This window comes from Takifugu flavidus, chromosome 7 (genome assembly GCF_003711565.1).
Source record: "Takifugu flavidus isolate HTHZ2018 chromosome 7, ASM371156v2, whole genome shotgun sequence".
Classification (NCBI taxonomy): Eukaryota; Metazoa; Chordata; class Actinopteri; order Tetraodontiformes; family Tetraodontidae; genus Takifugu; species Takifugu flavidus.
The window spans coordinates 3924729-3942690 of NC_079526.1; the positions used below are offsets into that span (position 1 = coordinate 3924729).

General features: G+C 44.5%; 2 protein-coding genes and 1 long non-coding RNA gene across 6 annotated transcripts in view; 2 read left to right on the plus strand and 1 right to left on the minus strand.

Moving 5' to 3' along the window:
• palld (palladin, cytoskeletal associated protein) overlaps positions 1 to 10239 on the minus strand; it is a 39190-nt gene extending 28951 nt beyond the window's left edge. Inside the window, exons 1-2 of one of the 2 annotated variants that reach the window (XM_057037823.1) lie at positions 10069 to 10239; positions 7841 to 8767 (exon numbers count right to left, since the gene is read on the minus strand). In XM_057037823.1, coding sequence (XP_056893803.1) covers positions 7841 to 8766 — 926 coding nt within the window. In that variant the 5' untranslated portion in view covers position 8767; positions 10069 to 10239. The remainder of the gene's footprint in view (positions 1 to 7840; positions 8768 to 10068) is intronic. The other variant, XM_057037822.1, reaches the window with a different exon arrangement.
• On the plus strand, positions 3549 to 7834 carry LOC130528447 (uncharacterized). 2 transcript variants are annotated; one of them, XR_008951298.1, is made up of 4 exons: positions 3549 to 4449; positions 4759 to 6141; positions 6244 to 6460; positions 7167 to 7834. It is a non-coding gene; the product is annotated as an uncharacterized LOC130528447 (long non-coding RNA). The 2 variants fall into 2 exon arrangements; XR_008951297.1 differs by having other exon boundaries at positions 3549 to 6141.
• Positions 10240 to 11441: 1202 nt separating the features above from the next.
• Positions 11442 to 17425, plus strand: anapc4 (anaphase promoting complex subunit 4). Of its 2 annotated transcripts, none has more exons than XM_057039298.1 (28): positions 11442 to 11664; positions 11794 to 11909; positions 11983 to 12088; positions 12167 to 12299; positions 12386 to 12460; positions 12539 to 12565; positions 12663 to 12707; positions 12808 to 12892; positions 13203 to 13310; positions 13457 to 13627; positions 13700 to 13764; positions 13884 to 13926; positions 14005 to 14081; positions 14163 to 14263; positions 14346 to 14397; positions 14834 to 14889; positions 14973 to 15019; positions 15090 to 15146; positions 15216 to 15272; positions 15368 to 15461; positions 15543 to 15640; positions 15741 to 15802; positions 15891 to 15932; positions 16015 to 16116; positions 16186 to 16263; positions 16342 to 16509; positions 16860 to 16983; positions 17071 to 17425. In XM_057039298.1, exons 2-28 carry the CDS (start codon positions 11802 to 11804, stop codon positions 17323 to 17325), a joined length of 2436 nt encoding a protein of 811 aa, XP_056895278.1. In that variant the 5' UTR covers positions 11442 to 11664; positions 11794 to 11801; the 3' UTR covers positions 17326 to 17425. The 2 variants fall into 2 exon arrangements, with proteins under 2 accessions (XP_056895278.1, XP_056895279.1); XM_057039299.1 differs by having other exon boundaries at positions 11798 to 11909.
• The last annotated feature ends 537 nt before the right edge of the window (positions 17426 to 17962 follow it).

The window sequence follows — 17962 nt, forward strand, 5'->3', positions numbered from 1 at the left end:
GATGAGGCAGACGGGATTATTTGCGGGGCTTGTTACCAGGCCTGGACGCGGTGCAGCTAACAACATCTCGTCCCAGCACTAGAAACACTGTAATCAGGCAACTCTTGCATTCAAATCCTTTGGTTTGCGGAGGGGGAAAAAAACACATGCATCATCTGCCATTTTCGCCAATAATGACATGAAGGTTCCACAAATTGTTGTCTGTAAAAATCTTGATGACGACGAGGAAAGATTTTATTTAATTGTATGCATATGTTTGTGTGACTGACGAGTTGTTGTGGCGTTTAAAAAACCCACCACAACAAGAAGACAGCTTGCTGAGAAGTTCGTTAAAAGTGTGTGAATGTGTGTGAGTGTTGGAGTGTGTGTGAGAGAGATGTTATCAGGTTCAGACTATAGTGACGGTCAGATAATAGCAATCATCCATCTATTTTCTGTTAACTGACAACTATTTCTAATCTTGGGGAGGGGGGGCAGTCTATCCCAGCAGTCATTGGGTGAGAAGCTTGGACCACAGCATGGACGCCTCACCAGTCCCCCTCAGGACACGCGTAGCATTTACATTTAACGTCTCCCATCAACTAAACGCTCGTGTTTTTTGGCCTGTGGGAAAAAAACGGGAATCCCCGAAGAACCTCACGGAGGCGCGAGCTGGAAATGAAGCCAGAATCTTCCTACTATGAGGGGACTGAGCTAACCACCGTAGCAACATGCCACCCACAGTCGCACATATTTACATCTGTTGTTTGGGCCAAGAAATCAGCATTTGAGCAGCGCTTCTAGCTAGGGGGCATGTGTTAGCACTTAAGGAAAAAATAGCAATAATCTGCTTGTTTCCTGTCACTTTTGTATCACTTATGCCTCGTTGTCACTACTGAGAACAGATTAATCCGATATTATAGATTCTTAAGCACATTTCAGCTTCTTTAGGACTTTGACTTGAGTAATTTTATGGCCCTAAAATTAACACCAACAAGCTTGAGCTTGGAACATTCACGCCTTTCAGTCAGACACTCATTTGTCCACATTATTCCAGTGCCGAAGGTCCTTCAAGGGTCGGCTGACATCATCATATTAATGAGGGTCATTTCCAAGGAAACCAAAGGACACTAACGAAAACAGAAACAGTGTTTGTCCTCTCATGATGTCATACAGTCAGGACGATGTATCCTCCCAAATGTCAAATAAATCCAGCGTGAAAGCCAACAAACGCTAACATCCAGAAGGAGGTGATAATAAACATTTCACCAATATAAAATAAATGTGTTCACATGTTTAAACGGCAACACTGACCGTGGGCCAACGGGGTCAGTTATCTCAGCAGCGAGGCGCTGATTCGGCACATTTTGACCCATTTTTACCCACATTTACTCACCCATCAGTGAGCATTAATGTGAGCACTGCAGGATGCTCAGAGGTCTACTTGCAGACACACACCAACTAAGTGGTCACATCAATGCGTTAAATCCCCCCACTTTAAAATAAAACTCTACCTTCTTTCTCTCCTAACCACAGTCATCGATCTTCCTCCCACTGGGTAATTACAAACGGAGACAGACCCCGTGTAAGTGTAATTGTTAGTATGGATCATAACTCCGTAATGATAGATGGAGTTTAATGCAGTGGCTGAACCACACAGAGCTGGTTGGCTGCACGCCTCTACGACTTCACTCCAATCCTCCAACACTGCTCTCCTGTAGTATTGTAAAGACTCCGTTTGTGTTTCTATAGTAACCCTGCTGTATATGTGCACAGCGTCCGCTTTGTTGCTCAGGTACCCCCTGATTTTTGACAAAATGAAGCGTGTGGCTGTGAACCAGTTCCATTATCCACAAATCGGTACCAAAACACCAGTTTCTCATTACAGCCCTACCATCTTTCCCTATTTTCATGCCAAATCTCCACCAAAGGCTCTCTGAAGGTGGATGCTAATACCTGAAACCTGCAGCCTGTAATTAAGAGACAACAAATTACAGCAAGTCGTCTGCCAGCAAAGGTTTACTGAAAGAGATGAAGAGCTTCAGTGACGGAGCAGCTGGAATCAGGCCCTTAACTGTGTCATCGCAGTTTACAGCCTTTTATTTTAGCTTATGAACCCTGTGAGCCGTGCCAAGATAGCAGGAGTTAAAAATAGCATAAAAAAGGAAGAGCTGGGCAATATCCACCAGACAGAGAGAGACTGAGGGACAAAGCTCTTTCCTGACCTTCTGTGTAAAAGCTTCACGCCGCTATTATCCCGCCACATGTACATGAGAAGACGGGGCCTTCGCTCGTCGTTATGAGCCCCGTCTGACCTCTTGCATGCTTGTAAAACAAGCATCCCCGCTGCTAATGCCCGGGCGGATTTGCACGCGCCGCGCTTACACAGATTTCACACTCACGGCTGAAAAACACGCACTAAAATTCCACCATTTGAATGTCGGCGGCGGTTTGTAATTGAATCGGCCTCGACATCAAACAGGGCTCTTTGGCGTGCGCGCAGGAATCCAGCGAAATAACAGCCAGAAACGTCTCATCAAAAGGCAGATTACTGTAAGCTGGATCTGATGGCCAGGCCTGACCGAGGATGATGAATAGCAGAAGAGTCATTTAGCGGGTGAACGGGGGAAGCCGGGGGGGAGGGGGCCCCGAAACACCATTCCAGGAACAGGAACCTGTCATCAGCATCACTGTGCATTTCCTACGCTCTATTTGAAATGGTCAGAGTTTATGGTGGGGTACTTGTTGTGAGGCTTGAGTAATTCAAGCTGTGGTGATGCGACAGGAAGGCAGCGTTCACGCACCACCGAGCGTCCACAGCCGGCCGGGGCCGGTAGAACGGCGACGGAGCCAGCAATGAGAGAGCAGAGGTCAGGATTTACAGTGTTTCCTGTAGACATCCTCCTGTTGAAGTAGTTTTAGATTACCGTCCCCCCGCCCTGCACCATCGCTGCTTTTGTCCACGGCGGACATGGTTCATATTAAAGAGACTCTTCCTCTTCTTCAACTGTCACTGATCTGCTTATGTAACCCCTGACAGAGCGCCGTCCCCTCCCATCTTTCACTGCCTCCCTTCGGTCATTAACTCTTTCTGACCTCTTTGTCCACTTTGGAAGGTCTTGCCTGAACCTTTTGTACTTGCCTCGACTCTAACGTCAGCGGGACATGGACAGAGACAAATGCGTCCGCTGCTCTGCTGCTGTCGCCACGCAAAAAATGTGGTTTTAAAACACTGCTGTCAGCGATCAGCGGCCCCGATCCTGAGCCACAAATGCCTCCACCATCAGGCCCCTTTCTCCCCCACAGACCTGCCTCATCCCCACACACCCTTCAGTGACCTCTGACCCCCAACCCAGACAGACAGACAGACAAATGGAGATAGATAGATAGATAGATAGATAGATAGATAGATAGATAGATAGATAGATAGATAGATAGATAGATAGATAGATAGAGATAGATAGATAGATAGATAGATAGATAGATAGATAGATAGATAGATAGATAGATAGATAGATAGATATAGATAGATAGATAGATAGATGGATGGATGGACGGTAAGGCCAGAAGGGAGGAAAAGTCACACCGTGTTGGGTGAAACTTCACACTCTGTCTCTGAAACGGCAGCGGGCCAAACAGGACGGATCTGTCCGTCACAGCCGTCTTTAACACGCTGCTGAGGAAAAGTGTTGACGTGCGTCTCTCTGGAAGATCTAACTGGATGCATTCGTGGCGTCTGCGGGGGGGCGTGGTCAGGTTTGACAGTGGTGAATCCGCGTATTAGGTGAGCTGAACAAAAAGATTCTTCCTGCTCATTTTATCTTTTTCTCCAGGTCCAGTGACGAACACGATGTACGATTTCAGTGCACAGGTGCATCACGCAGCCTCGGAGGCAGCCGAGCTGTCAGCAGGGTGCGAGATCAATAATGCGTCAAAGTGAATACCTCACAGCAGCGTGTTAGAGCTTCCTACAGTGTCCACAGCTACAGCTACACCCTCTGAAATGCTTTCACACTTCAGGAATGTTAAGCTTCCATCAAATAGTCCACACAAAGTATTAATTTTAGCTATGAGTGCACCCCCCACCCCACCCCACCATCCATCCCTGCTCATTATTTGGAGCTTAAATATAAAATGACATCATGCTTCTTAAGCGCTCGGCAAAAGTAGGTATTAAAAATACCAGAACAGTTTCCTCTCTCCTCCTGCAGAGATCAAATGAGCCCATGGGGGGAGATTTTTTAAATGATGTTCTTCCTGAAAGAGGCCAAACACGCCGCGTTACAGCCAGCATGCGTCATGAGTCAGCACCGGGTCACCTGCAATGACCTCATACTCAGTCTGGTTGAGAGAGGAGGGAGGCCTACTGTAACTGCCAGCTCTGGTTCTGCAGCCACCGGCCGGTCCTGTGGGCCAAACTCACATCGTTCTGTGTGTGGAAGTGTGGGAAGTCGACGCCGCTCCAAAAAAGTCAGCGAGAAAAATGAACTCTGACACAAAAACGTTTGTCTATGTCTGAACTGATTACTCACTCCGTGAGGCTAAATGCACTCGCTTTTTTTCTAGTTATTCCATCAAACTGCAGAAACACGTGCGCCTACGCGCTGTACATAGCAGAGAACGAGTTAGCATAAAATGAAATTGTGCAGAAAAATTTAGATTTAATTTGCTGTATTGAATCCCTGCGCTGGAAAGTTTGCTGCCGCTGACGTTGGTGACAGCAGCTTGTGTGAAGTTTACGACCAAATCCATCATTTTAACCCTCAAAACCTGTTTCAGCACGATTGGCCTGCGTCTGATGTCCATCTTAATTACACTGCGCTCATTTGACCGCTGCGTTTTCATGTAAGAGATGAGTGTCGAGACTATTTTCTTATCTGTTTGCTGATAACAGCGATAAAGAGGAAACTGTGATCTGTTCTAAACCAGCTCCACCCTTCGCCGGCTTGGTCAACTGTTTCCTACAATAATACACGAAATCTGTCATCGAGTGATTCTGGGGAGGTTAGTGATCTGCCCAGCCAGCCCCAACACCAGCAAGATGACACTATTTAGAGAGGCTTTCTCCAACCACTAAATAGACACTCTTACAGTGGCTCCTCCTCTCATGTATCACCAAATAATCTTGATCCAGGAGGAGGAAGAAGAAAAGCCAAAATGACCTCATACTCCAGAAATGCGCAAAGTGCTTCCCACTAGGATACAACGTGCACATCCCAACACTACACATGCATCATTATAAGCAGAGCCCTGCATGGAGCAATGTGTAAAGTACATGAAGACACACTGAGAAATACCAGGCTCCCAGAACTGCAGGGCTCTGTTTTTACCAAGACAAATTGCGGCTGACCTCAGGAGGCCACACCCACCGCCGAAACACCAGGAATGTCTCTCGGAGTGGCCGTGCAAAATGTTGGCACCAGCTTGGCACCAGCGCACTGGTGCAGCAGGGAGCAGAAAGAGGAGCGTCCTCCTTTGTTTCAGCAGCTCGTTCGTTAGTAAATCGACCTCTGTGCCACGCACACGCACGTTTTACACATCCGTGCACGTTCTCGCAGTTGACAGTCTACACTGAACACTGTGTTGCAAAAGATGATATGCAGGTAAAGGGTGTGACCTTGTGCATGCATACATACATATACATGACCAAAATATGCAAAAATATACCTTTTACTATGAGAGTGAGGACATTTTGGGGGTGTGAAGACCTTTTGGCTGGTTCTCACAACTTCAAATGAATGTTTGAATGTTGGGTTGTTTAAGTTTGGGGTTGGTGTTTGGTTTAGGTCAAGGTTGGGGTTTTGGGTTCAGTTATGATGATTAGGGTTAGAGTGACTATGTTATATTGATGGAAGTCCTCACAATGATAGAAGTCCAAGGCTGTGTGTGTGTGTGTGTGTGTGTGCATTGTTCATATTTGGCTTTTATGAGATGTTAAAACTAATAGATTATAAAGATTGTTTGTGACACCCTGGAGCTCTATAGAGGCTACTTGCAGAAGAAGCCCAGCATGGTGTTGAATCTTTTAGACTTTGCTGCCCTCTAGTGTCCAGTCCAACCAGTGCCCAACACAAGCGGCACCGGTGCCCCAACAGAGAAAAGGAAGACTGAAGACTGAGAAATACTCCACTCAGCAACCTCAGTGGAAGTGCTTCAGTTTGGGTGACTGTTCACATCCCAAATCAATCTCAATAATTTTGATCTTCGCTCAATAAAGCAAAGTTTTAACTCTTCGTTTCCCCTTTCCATTCTCTTTTATTTAAGGTTACCTCAGCATGGCCACAGCTTCGGGGAGGTGAAGCCACTCTGCAGACTAATTTCATATTCCCGAAGAAGGTGCGAGGAGATATGGAGCCTGGTGACAGAAAACGCCTTGTCATTGCATTACCAGCATTCCTGTGCCTCGCTCCTGGTCGCCTGGAAACTATTTATACATCCAGAGAAGAGGCCCTTGTTGACTACCAGGGAGCCCCGCATCCAGGTCCAGTGACCAACTTTGTGTTCTCTAATTCAAGCTCTTTTGGTGTGGTGTGCTGAGTGTTGTGGAGTCCTTTAAACTCAAGATAAAAATCTCATTACAACCTGGTGGGATGTGGAAAACTAATTAAAAAGTGATTGGTGAACGCCCAACCGCTCACACTTTTGTTATATGAGGATATTAATGGAATAATTAATTGGTAGTCTACCACGACGGCCGTGTTCCACCCTAAAATAATGACATCCTGGGCAGAGAAGGAGCTGAATTAGAGCAGGTGAGATTTTAGAGTAAACAAGAGCGTTAACTGAGGCGGTGAGGCCGACACCTTGGGAAACAAGAGAGCAGCGTGTATTTTTAGTTTGGTGTAAATAACCTGGAGCCCCAGACCCGGGGCCCCGGCCTTAACTGGCACAGGTAACAGTGATAAATGTGGAAGCTGAACCCCCAACCACCCATTTTAGAGTGTGAAACCTGGACAACTCACGTACGACACAGTCTGCAGCTAAAAGTTTCCCTGACGGGTCTTTTTTCAGCACAGACGATCACGTCGTTCTGTTTTTTCAATTAAAGCAATTATGATGTTTGAAGGCAATTTTTAAAGTAAGTTTAAAACAACAGCCTCCTTTTTGAAGTGTACCCACACACACCAGTATCAGGACGTATACTTCAGCTGCATCTGACTTCTTTTGTTCTTTACTCTTTCTGGCAGAAGGGATGCTCTCAGCCCGGCCTCCCAGCTTATCTGGAGTGGTTTGAACCCTGACAGGAGCGCTGGTTCACCTCACAGACACTCTGAAGCTCTGGACCGTTGGTGAAAACCCTCTGACCTTTGCCTGACCTCATCTTAGCAGACAACATTTTTAAAAGAAAACTCACCTTTTTTGCGGTCATTTTACTCTCTTATGAGCAACTTTTCTAACAGTTGTGCTTTTGAGACACGGAACTCTGTGCTGGATTTAATATTTGAGTGCAGATTATTTTTTACTTTTTTTAATAGTATTTTCCTTCTTTTTTTCAAATGCACAATTGCTCAATCTGCTTTTTTGAACTCTTAGAAAACATTTTACCACATTATTTTCATTCAATCTAACTTCATGGGGGTTGCCATGCCATAGCAGTGCTATTAGGTGTGGTTTAAATTTGTTTATTCCAGCATGAATTGATTTAATACAATGTAATAAAATGTGACCGCTGTTAATTCCTGCATTTCAGATTTACCGCGATGCTATATTTTAATATTTTTAAGATCCTGATGCACGTGGTTCATATCAAACTATAAAGCTTTTGAGGAAACCTCACAGAATATTAAAATACAACAATTTTAGGTTCATGATGGAGTGAAAAGGGATGCTAGTTGCTTCCCAACAGCTTGCCAAAGCTCACCTGACCAATGGCTGTGGGTTTCCAGTGACTCGACACTCCAGGTGGATGGGGCTTCCTTCTGCCACCTCCTGGCTCTTCAGCTTCTGGAGGAAGCAGGGAGGAGAAAGTGGTTCCTGAGAGGATGGGGCACCAGGAGGTTGCTGTCTTGCAGGAGCCGGTGGTCCTGGTTGGTTCGCAGGGGGCTGGCTGCAGTGGGGCTCTCCCAGCTCGCTGGGGGCCAGAGAGGGGGCAGAGACGGAGCCCTGCGGCGCCGGTCGTCGACTCCTTGGAGACAAATAACCACTGTCAGGAGAAGAGGAATCCTCTTCCTGGTGGTGAGCAGAACCTTTGAAGATGGAGGAGAGTTCCTCAATGAACGTGGCAGCTCGGCTACAGAATTCTGAGGCTGAAGGTGATCGTTCATTCAGCTCCAGACCCTCATGAACCAGCCTTGGTTTGTCTTGCTTATAAACTGGGTGGACGGACTTGTGAGGTTCTGCCTTCTCGGCCGTGGATGGAGCCTCGTCGGTCTGCTGCTCATCTGGGACGTTCTGACTGGAAGAAGCCTCAAATGATTTATTTTCATCTACATGGGGGGTCTTGGCATGGAGCTGTGTGCTGGGGTCTGTGGGGAGGCTTTCAGAAGTCTTTTGGAGAACCTGCTCCTGGGGCGTAGGATTAGAGGAATCTTCAGATGGTAACTGGTCACCAAAGGCCTCCCGGGCCAGGTCCAGGCTACGGTTAATCTCTTCAGCACTCAAGAAGGCAGTGAGATCTGCAAAATCCCCCTCCCCAGAATCCAGCTCTGCGACTCTGTCCAGATAGAGTTCCCCATCGGAGGAGGCCTCAGAATACACTCCTCCATCACCTTCCAACGTCCCGCCTCCTGCCAGGTCCTTTAGGAGATGAGAGATTGGGAGTGGCTGATTCCAACTCCCGTCCTGCATCCTGAAATATAGATTAACTGCTATCAATGACATACATTTATACTGCACACATGCCGCACGCATTGTGTAACCGTGCGTTCAATAGACGTCAGACTCGAGGAGCTACGCTTCAAATATAGGCCCTCGCTCCACAATACCAGAGCCCTTACTGCCACAGCCATAGCTAGCAAGATGAGTCAGGCCAGTGTTGTCTGGACACGGATGAGGGGATTTAACAAAGGCCGTAGCTGAGTTCAGAGCGCACTGATATTACTCTCCCAGTTTATTTTTCCCAGACTGGCTGTCCAGTTGCCTTCAGTCTATTTGACTGGCGTTTGACTGGTTTAATTAAAGGAAATCTTATCATGCTCAGTGTTTCGAACTTTGTCTTATCAAAAATATTAAGTAGAGATTAACTGTTGAGTGAACTGGAATTTAAAAATTGTCAATCATACTGTTGGCGTTCCTATAGCTGCATCTATCCTATATGTATCTAGCAGAAGAAGGTTACCATTTTATAAATGGAAGGATATTATCAGTGCCCAAAAATGATGGATTATTTCACACTTAAACCCTCTATCGACAAAAATCATGAATTACATCATATAAACAAAACCAATGCTAGGAATATACTGGAATAAAATCTGTTCATTGTGGGCGGTGCGCTACATTTGTCGCAGCTGATGCTTCCCTGATCACGTACACGTGTTGCTTAAGACATTTCTTCTTTTGTGACACTGACTCTTAATCAATGACATGTTGTTGATGCTGTCAGTGTGGATACGCGTCTGACGCAGGGTCACTCAGTGCCTCATGGCGTCCTGAAGACCAGCTGCTGTTATTTTTAATCTGCTGGGCTCCGTTTCACTGCAGCAGCAGCAGCACACACACACACACCACACACACACACACGGAACTTAGGAAAGAGCCTTTTAAACCTAGAACATGCTCAGGTGTAAAACCCATTTTCAGTTAAATCACCAAAGACAGGGAGCATTGAACAGACTAATATCTGAACAGAAGCAGCAGTGGGAGCTGATGAGATGTGAACATGGAAAATACAAACTGATTCTGAATGACAAGTTTCATTGCTGGGGTTTTTTTTATCGGCGAGTCACAATATGTCCATAAAGAGTCTTTCTATGTATTGATACAACAAAATAAAGGAGCTAAAAGTGCATCATCTAAACAGAAGAGCTATAATTTTGACCTACAGCAGATTTTTTAAATCAGATGACTGGAGTGATGCTTTAAGTAACCTTTGAAAAAAACAAGCAACCTTTAAAATGCTGTTTTAAATCAGCAAAAACAAAGCCAACATACCTTGAGGTTTAGTTGTGTGTTTAATCTCTGTTTCCTGGCTTGGAGAGTTGAAGTTTTTTGTATTTTCAGGAAAAAATGAAGAGCCTAAACAAAGCTTCTCTTTCCAGAAGAGCAGCCTTATTGGTCGGACCGTCCGGAGGATCTCACAGGTTCAGGGTCCAATTGCACACTGCCTCTGCAGTGGCCTGCTGTTCCATCTGTCCCAGACTCTGACTGTTCGCTGTGCGGGGCTATATTTGGCCCGGCTCAGGTTTCACAGCCAGGATACTGGCATGAAGAGTGAGTGTTACCAAGGGGAACAGAAGGTATGCAGGAAAAAAACCGAAAACATGCATCCGGCTGCAGTCAACACCAATATTTACTAATGATTAGCCTGCAGTTGCATTCAACACCGTCAAGATTACAGCCTGTCAGTTCAGGTCTGGTTCAGGATTTAGTCGATGATGTTTGTGATGACGCAGGGTGACAGCAGGTTATCGGTGTTACTTCTATATCCAGCTGAGTTAACCCAGTAACCCCAGACCACCCACTTTCTGTATCACTGGCGGGTAAATATGTTTACTGATGTTTCGGTTGTGTGTATTTTAAATTCATTTTCAAAAGAAACATAAAAAACAGCCATTTACCCGTTACCACTTACCCTCCTCAAAAAATATTAGTAATGGACAGGGCAGCCTCGCTTGGTTTATTTCTAGACCATTATCATATTTTATGCTGTCAGAAAGATCCTGGCTTCTTCTACTGATAATACGAGCACTGATAAGTTTGGATTGACTTTCCATTCATCACTGCAGACCTCACACTTATTGAATGTTTAATGTGTAATTGTATGTTTCACACTCACACTGTTGTTTTCCCCTCATTTCCTAAAATTTGGATTGTCCCCTCACTATTAGCTTTTTTTTCAGTTATCTGACACAATATCTTAATAAGACATCAGAATGTGGACTTTTTAAAATTAGAATTGAATAATGATGAAACAAAACATTGTAGATAATATAATAAAACACAATCCATCATAGTTCTTTTATCATAGAAATCACAACATGAGATTTCTGCAAGTTTAGAAATTATATTCAATGCTTACATCACACATTAAAGCATACAAATGTTTAAAATATAATGTCACCAACTTTTATTATATTAAACCCTTACAGGGGCATTTCTTTTACCAATCTTGTACAAAAATAGAAAGTTGGTTCCCAAACACATGTCAACAACAACTTTACCTTTAATGCGACCCCTTTTGATGTTTAGTTCCAGTAAAAAAAACGTTATTGATGCAATATCGTAATGATATGAAATTTAGTAGCCTTCAGAATTTCGCGTTTTCTTTCTTTTTCCTCTCATCGGCTTCCGTTGCTCTTCGCTGATTGGTCGGAGAGGAAATATGGCGCCTTACGCGGAGCAGTGAAAACATCCCGATAAACATATGAATCTTAGATTTTGCAGGTCACAATATGGTTCGATGGGATTTCAGTAGGTCACGTCGTATGTGTTGTTTTTATCCGCTTATTGACGGATAAAGCCTCGTTGATTTGCTAACGCTCTGCCGATCAACAACAACTAAATTGGAGAATTTGACCATTGTATAAGGTATTTTCCCCCGTTTTGTTTCTGAAGTACTTTTTCCACAACAGGGAAACGTTATTTTTCTGTCTGTCTCAATGTTGCCAAGCCTAATGATTGTAACCCATTCCTCTGGTTTAATGCCATATCTTCCAGCCAGAAACATGCCAGCCTTCCGGCAGGTAGGGGAGAAGCAGCTTCCGAACCCGGTGCTGTGCATGGCCTGGTCCCCTAAAAGGGATCTCATTGCTCTGGCCAACACAGCTGGAGAGGTCGGCTCACATCTTTTACTGCATAATACACCCAGGTGTCTTTTATGGTTGGGTAATGGTCTGTTTTCTGTAGCTGCTCCTGCATCGCTTGGCTAGTTTCCAGCGCGTATGGAGCCTGCAGCCCAGTGAATACACTGGGAAGGAGATCACTGCACTTGCCTGGAGACCTGATGGCAAAAGTAAGGAGCGACCGTGTGAGCCTGGTTCGCCACGTCTTTGCCAGGTGAATCTGCTAAACTCCATTCTTCCCTCCCCAGTTTTGGCCTTCAGCCTTGGCGACACCAAGCAGGTGGTCCTGTGTGGCGTGGAGAAAGCGGAGATCCTCCATGTGTTCTCCATGCAGAATACTGTGACGTGCATGCACTGGATGGAGGTGGTGGAGGAGAACAGGTACGCACGAGGTTCGGTGGGGGGCAAAAAAGTGATGTACAGATTATTTTGGGGGAAAATAGGGGAATTACCACTTTTTGTTTTAGTGCTCTCAGTTCGTTCTGCAACTCGGAGGATGAATCGAAATTCTTTCTTCCCAAATTGCCAACTCTGCCCAAGAGGTAACAGCAGCATTCAGAGCAAATATAAGGCAGCAAATACCGAGTTAATGGAATAACATCGTTTTTATTCATTCCCAGCTACAGCACAACTTCTAAAATCTTCAGGTGAGAATATTTAAAATGTGAAGTTATCGTTTTTAAATCATCATTCGCTTGTATATTTTTATGCGCTGATGTCTTTAATTATTTCTTTGTGTGTCAGTGAGGAGAAGTGTGATGAAATAATGAATCTTATGGGAGAAATCAGGTAAAACAAACCACTGTGTTTTTATAATGCCATGTTGTTAATGTTATTTTTATATATATAATTAGACTGGAAATCTTCACCCCACTCCTATCACATACAGGTTGAATATACTTGTTCTTGGAGGAGAAGCTGGCTCTGTTGAGCTTTATGCCTATGGGATGTACAAGATAGCAACATTAACAGAAGTAAGGCTCTTTTATTCTTTCGACATTAGGAAGCTCTTAAGGAGTCTTATTGGTGTTTATTTTGTTTATTTAGCAAACATCTACACATTCACAGTGTCCCAGCAAGACGCTCCATCCTATTAATGTCACTCCTCAGTGTTTTTAAATTTGTGTCTGAATTTGTGTTCTTTATTGATGAAATAATTCCTCCTTTCAGGATCAGCAGCAAAACGAAACACCACATGTCCAATGAGATTTGAGTCGGAATGAAGGAGCCAATATGGGAAGGTAGTGTTGGAAACATGCCTGACCATGCTGTGCATTTCCACAGGTATCGGGGACCTGTCGGAACCTGAGCTTGTCCGGAGATCTCAAGTCCTTGTCCGTGATCTCAGAGGTTAGGTCTGCAAACGAAAGCCCCCAGATCTGCTACAGCCAGGTGAGGTGCATGCTGGGATGTCCTGCACATGCCACTTCATGTCGTAGTTTCCCATATTTCCATATTTATTTTTTAACTCGTGGAGAAGAACAGTGGGAAACTTACACAAACACTAAGGTCAGTGTTGTGTTTGTGGTGTTTTCCAGCTTGATACAGGCTTGCTGTCGGACTGCCTGCCTGAGGTGTCCAGGATGGCGCGCAAGTTCACCCACATCTCCACCCTCCTGCAGTACCTGCACCTGTCCCTCACCTGCATGTGTGAGGCCTGGGAGGACATCCTCATGCAGATGGACCTGAGACTCACCAAGTTTGTTCAGGTTGGTAAATGCTGATACGTCAGCCGCTTCGGGTGAAACGAAAAACCCACAGATGTCCATATTTGTCCCCAGGAAAAGAACACAAACACCCAAGTTCAGGATGAGTTTCTTGAGCTTTTACTGTGGGGACAATCGAGGTGAACAAAACAACCTTTCTTTAGTCATTATTACTTATTCATCAGGTTACCATCTTTGCTCTGTTTGGGGTTTTTAAAACATTTTTTGTTGTGTTTTTTGGCTCTGTACTATTATCTAGTCCCGAACTACAGGCCCTTCTCATGAACCAGCTGACCATTAAGGTAATTTTCTAATATTCAGCTTAAAGGTCCCCCTTGAATGAAATGTTCTCTCCTCTGAAAACCTTATTTTCATCACAGGGGCTCAAGAAACTGGGCCAGTCCATCGAGTCCTCCTATTCCAGCATCCAGAAGCTGGTGGTCAGCCACCTGCAGAGGTATTTCTAGATTTTCTCCTCCAAGCTGCTGCCTCTGAGATGACTCACTTTCACCTTCTCCCTTTGTTTTTGTCACCGCAGCGGCTCTGAGGCTCTGTTGTATCACCTCAGTGAAGTGAAAGGCATGTCCCTGTGGAAGCAGAAATTTGAGCCTCTCGGTCTGGATGCTGCTGCTATAGAAGGTCCGGAAGCTGCATGATGAGTTAAAAGGAAATCTCTCCTGTTTGAACATTAACATTTACCATGTTTTTTTTTTTCTTTCAGCTGCCATCACAGCCGTGGGTTCTTTCTCTTTAAAAGCCAATGAACTGCTGCAGTGAGTTCTGTGATTCTCTTGATCTCATCTCGACTCCCTTCATGGTTGCATGTTTTAGAATCGCACACCCTAAATTTCAATCCAGGCTGTAAAGGCTACATGGCTGCAGCTAAATAGGTTGTGTAATTAGCTTGACGTCACACTGGGGTGACTCATTGGAACTCACCAAAAGCTTCACAAAGAATTCGACAGAGAAAGCAGACTGAAATATTCACCCTATATCCAGCAAATACACAACAGCCAGAACCCGGTTGGCATTATAATAAACTGTAACTCGGGCTCGTGGAGAATACAAGTCATTTAAGCAGAAAACGTAATCTCTTAAATAATGTTGCGATTGTCATCTCCTGGTGTGGTTTTTCACGTCCAGAATGTCAATACAGCGTTGCTTATTGCTGCTGTCTAGCTATAAAGAATGACAAATGTTGTCCTTTAGGGTGATTGACAAGAGCATGAAGAACTTCAAGGCCTTTTTCCGTTGGCTGTATGTAGGTGAGAGTAAAAACTGCAATTTAATTCAATATAGATTGTGGTGCAGCCGTTTATCATCTGTTGTACTTTATGCTTCCCCCTAGCTATGCTGAGAATGTGTGATGAGCCTGTACCACCAGAACTCAACAAAGTGAGTCAGTAAAGTTGCTAAGAAGCAGATTTAAAGGTGTTGCTGAATGAATGGGTATTTCTTGTCTTAGATGACGCAGAAGGACATCGCTTTTGTTGCCGACTTCCTGTCTGAGCATTTTAATGAGGTGAGATCAGCCACAAAAGCACCTGGAATTGTTGTAGAGCCGTTTATTCATTTATCGCCGCTCTGACAGAACGAAGAACTCTTTGATCGTAAGGGGAAATACTTCAATGTAGAGCGAGTTGGTCAGGTGAGCTTTGTTTGGTTTTTTTTTCTTGTTTGGTGAGGAATTCTGCCGCTGTCGTCTTGCAATATTCTGGTTTCTCGTTATCCAAACGCTTTCAGTACCTGAAGGATGAGGATGAAGACCTCGTGTCTCCGCCCAGTACCTGTGGAAACCAGTGGCTGCAGTTTCTCCATGAGAGCACGCACCTGAAGGGTAAACCTTCACCCTCACATTCAGCATTGACGCTTTATGTTTTATGATTTAAATCTTAATGATATATCGGCCTGTTTTTAGAAAGCCCTTTGCTGTTTCCTTCATACCCCCAAAAGTCTTTGCACTTTGTCAAGAGGATAATGGTGAATGTGATCGAACAGTGTCTCCAGAAACCCGCCGTGAGTTCTTTGCCACTCTCGCTGCCTTATTTTCCTTATAATACAGCTTTTAGCTAAATGAGCCTGTTTTAAATAACAATTAAAATTGATGCGTGTGTAGGAAGTGATCGGAAAGTCTGTCAAACAGGCTGCATTTTTGCCGCTGTACACTGCCCCCGACAGGTATGCTCTTATGCTTTTTAAGTATTCTATATTATTGCTAAAATGAAGTTATTAAATTGTGATTGTGTTTTTTTCCTTATCTTTTAAGCTCTTCTGAAAACACGCCCCGCCTTTTTGAGCTTCCATCCTTGTATGTAAAATATAAATCGCGATGGTCTGGCAGTCACAGCCGGCTTGATATCAGTGACGCTTCCTTGTTGTTTCTTTTGCAGGTGGAACGACAAGAAAGCAAAAATGCACTATGTTCTGTTCTGCATGCCAGAAATTTCCCCCAGCAAACTTTACCTTTTACGCAAAGGAACAGACGTTAACAGGTACGGGCGTTGGGTTGCAGGTGCAGAGTACAAATATGTCCATACATGTGCGTTTATCTGTTTGCACAGATCTGTGCCCAGCAGCGTCGTGTCCGTCGACCTCAGTCACCATCCTGACAGTGCGGATGAGGATCATTCTGCAGCTCAGTCAGTATCTTTACTGTCGTGTTAAAATAAGCAGGGAAAACTACGTAGCAGGAGTGACCTAAACGTGGTCTTTTGCAGGTCAAATTACCTATACAGGTGTCTGGATGCTCGTTTCTATGACGATGAGATGCTTACCGTTGTTCTGCAAGGAGCAGAGGAAGATAACAGGAAGCGTGTCCTGGCTCAGATTCCTTTAGCTTCCACACTGAGCTGTGAGACCGAGTTCAGCTGGGAACCGAACATGACGTAAGTGTGTGTGCGTCATTTGGGATATTTGACCGACTACATTTACTGACGTACTGTTTTGTTTAAACCTTGAAACGCTCGAAGTTTACTCTTCTGTTTGCTTTCTCTCTATGCGGAATCAGAGGAAAATATCGAACTTTTACTCCATCGATTTGAGTTTAACTTTTTGAGTTATTTGGAAAATTCATGACATTCTCCTCCATCCTCTGACCTATAATTAGTTATTATTTCGTTTTCTTTTTCCTGGTTTTGTGACCATTTCAGTGAAGTCGAAGCGTCTCGGTGTTGTATTTAAGTGAGTGATTCAAAGTGGCCGGTGTGAAGAATTAAGACGTTTCCTGTATCGTCAGGTTGGAGCAGCAGAGCGGAGCCATCCCCTGCCAAGAGTTAGTGTTGGGCAATCAGTGGCGAGAACTGGAAAACATGAAGGCCCAGTTTGCTGCTGTTAATGGAATCCGCAAAGTCGCCTGTGTGGTAGGTGACATTTACGTATATGATACAGTACCAGGATCTATTTGTACAATAATTGGTTAATAATGGGTTTTGCTTCATTTCCGGCAGCTCAGTGCTAATCTGAGGCATATTCGCGTCTTTGAGATGGATGTAGAGGATGAAGATGACGAGGGACCAGAATCTCAGAACGCCAGCGCCGACCAGGACGGGTTGGAAACTTCAATGAACAGCCAAGGACTGGAAGAGGGGAGCGGACGGGCTGAAGATGGAGCAGCAGCGACGGCGGAGCAAAGTCAAGCAGCATTTCCAAATAGCCAGGAGCATTTGGAGTCAGAGGAGGCCCTGGAGTTGTCTCAGGAATGAGACGCAGAAACGAGCTTCGGCTGCTGAACTGTTTGTTTAATGTGGTCTCATTCTAAAAACATGAATTGTATGTGAAAATAAACATTTTTGATATACCGTACTGTATTTTTTCACATGTTGAGATTTATGTTGTTATTTTTCAAAAATTCAATTTATCTTGGATCTGTTGCAATCAAAATTGTTTCTAGGTGCTTTACAGAAACTCAGGGTCTGACCTCCAACAAGCAGCAGTGACAAGGAAAACCCCCCCTTTAACAGGAAGAAACCTTGAGCAGAACCAGGCTCTTGCCAAAGGATGGCTGAGCAGAGAAGAGGGGGGACAGATAGAGAACAGAATGGGGGAATTTGTGAGTTGGTGTTTCTGTTTATTAAATGAAATATGGTACCGGGTTTATTATGAAAAATCTCAAGAAAAACACAATTCTGTATCTGACCATAAACGCATCACCGGATCGAGAAGGAGCACCTTTTTATTTAGAGCATTTAGTTTTTAATACTCTGCAAATATAAGTCTCCCCTCTGACTTCTGCCGATCAACTCTATTCTCTTAGATTCGCCTTGTGTTATAATAAATAAAGCGACAAAGGAGTCCTCCTCCTTTCGCCGCCTATCGGTGCACGCGCAGCTAGGTGTTGGT

Coding starts and splice junctions, on each gene's coding strand:
- anapc4 (XM_057039298.1), top strand. CDS start 11,802: ATGCCAGCCTTCCGGCAGGTAGGGGAGAAGCAGCTTCCGAACCCGGTG. Junction 12,300..12,385: donor GAGGTGGTGGAGGAGAACAG/GTACGCACGAGG, acceptor TTTTTGTTTTAG/TGCTCTCAGTTCGTTCTGCA. Junction 16,984..17,070: donor TCCGCAAAGTCGCCTGTGTG/GTAGGTGACATT, acceptor CATTTCCGGCAG/CTCAGTGCTAATCTGAGGCA.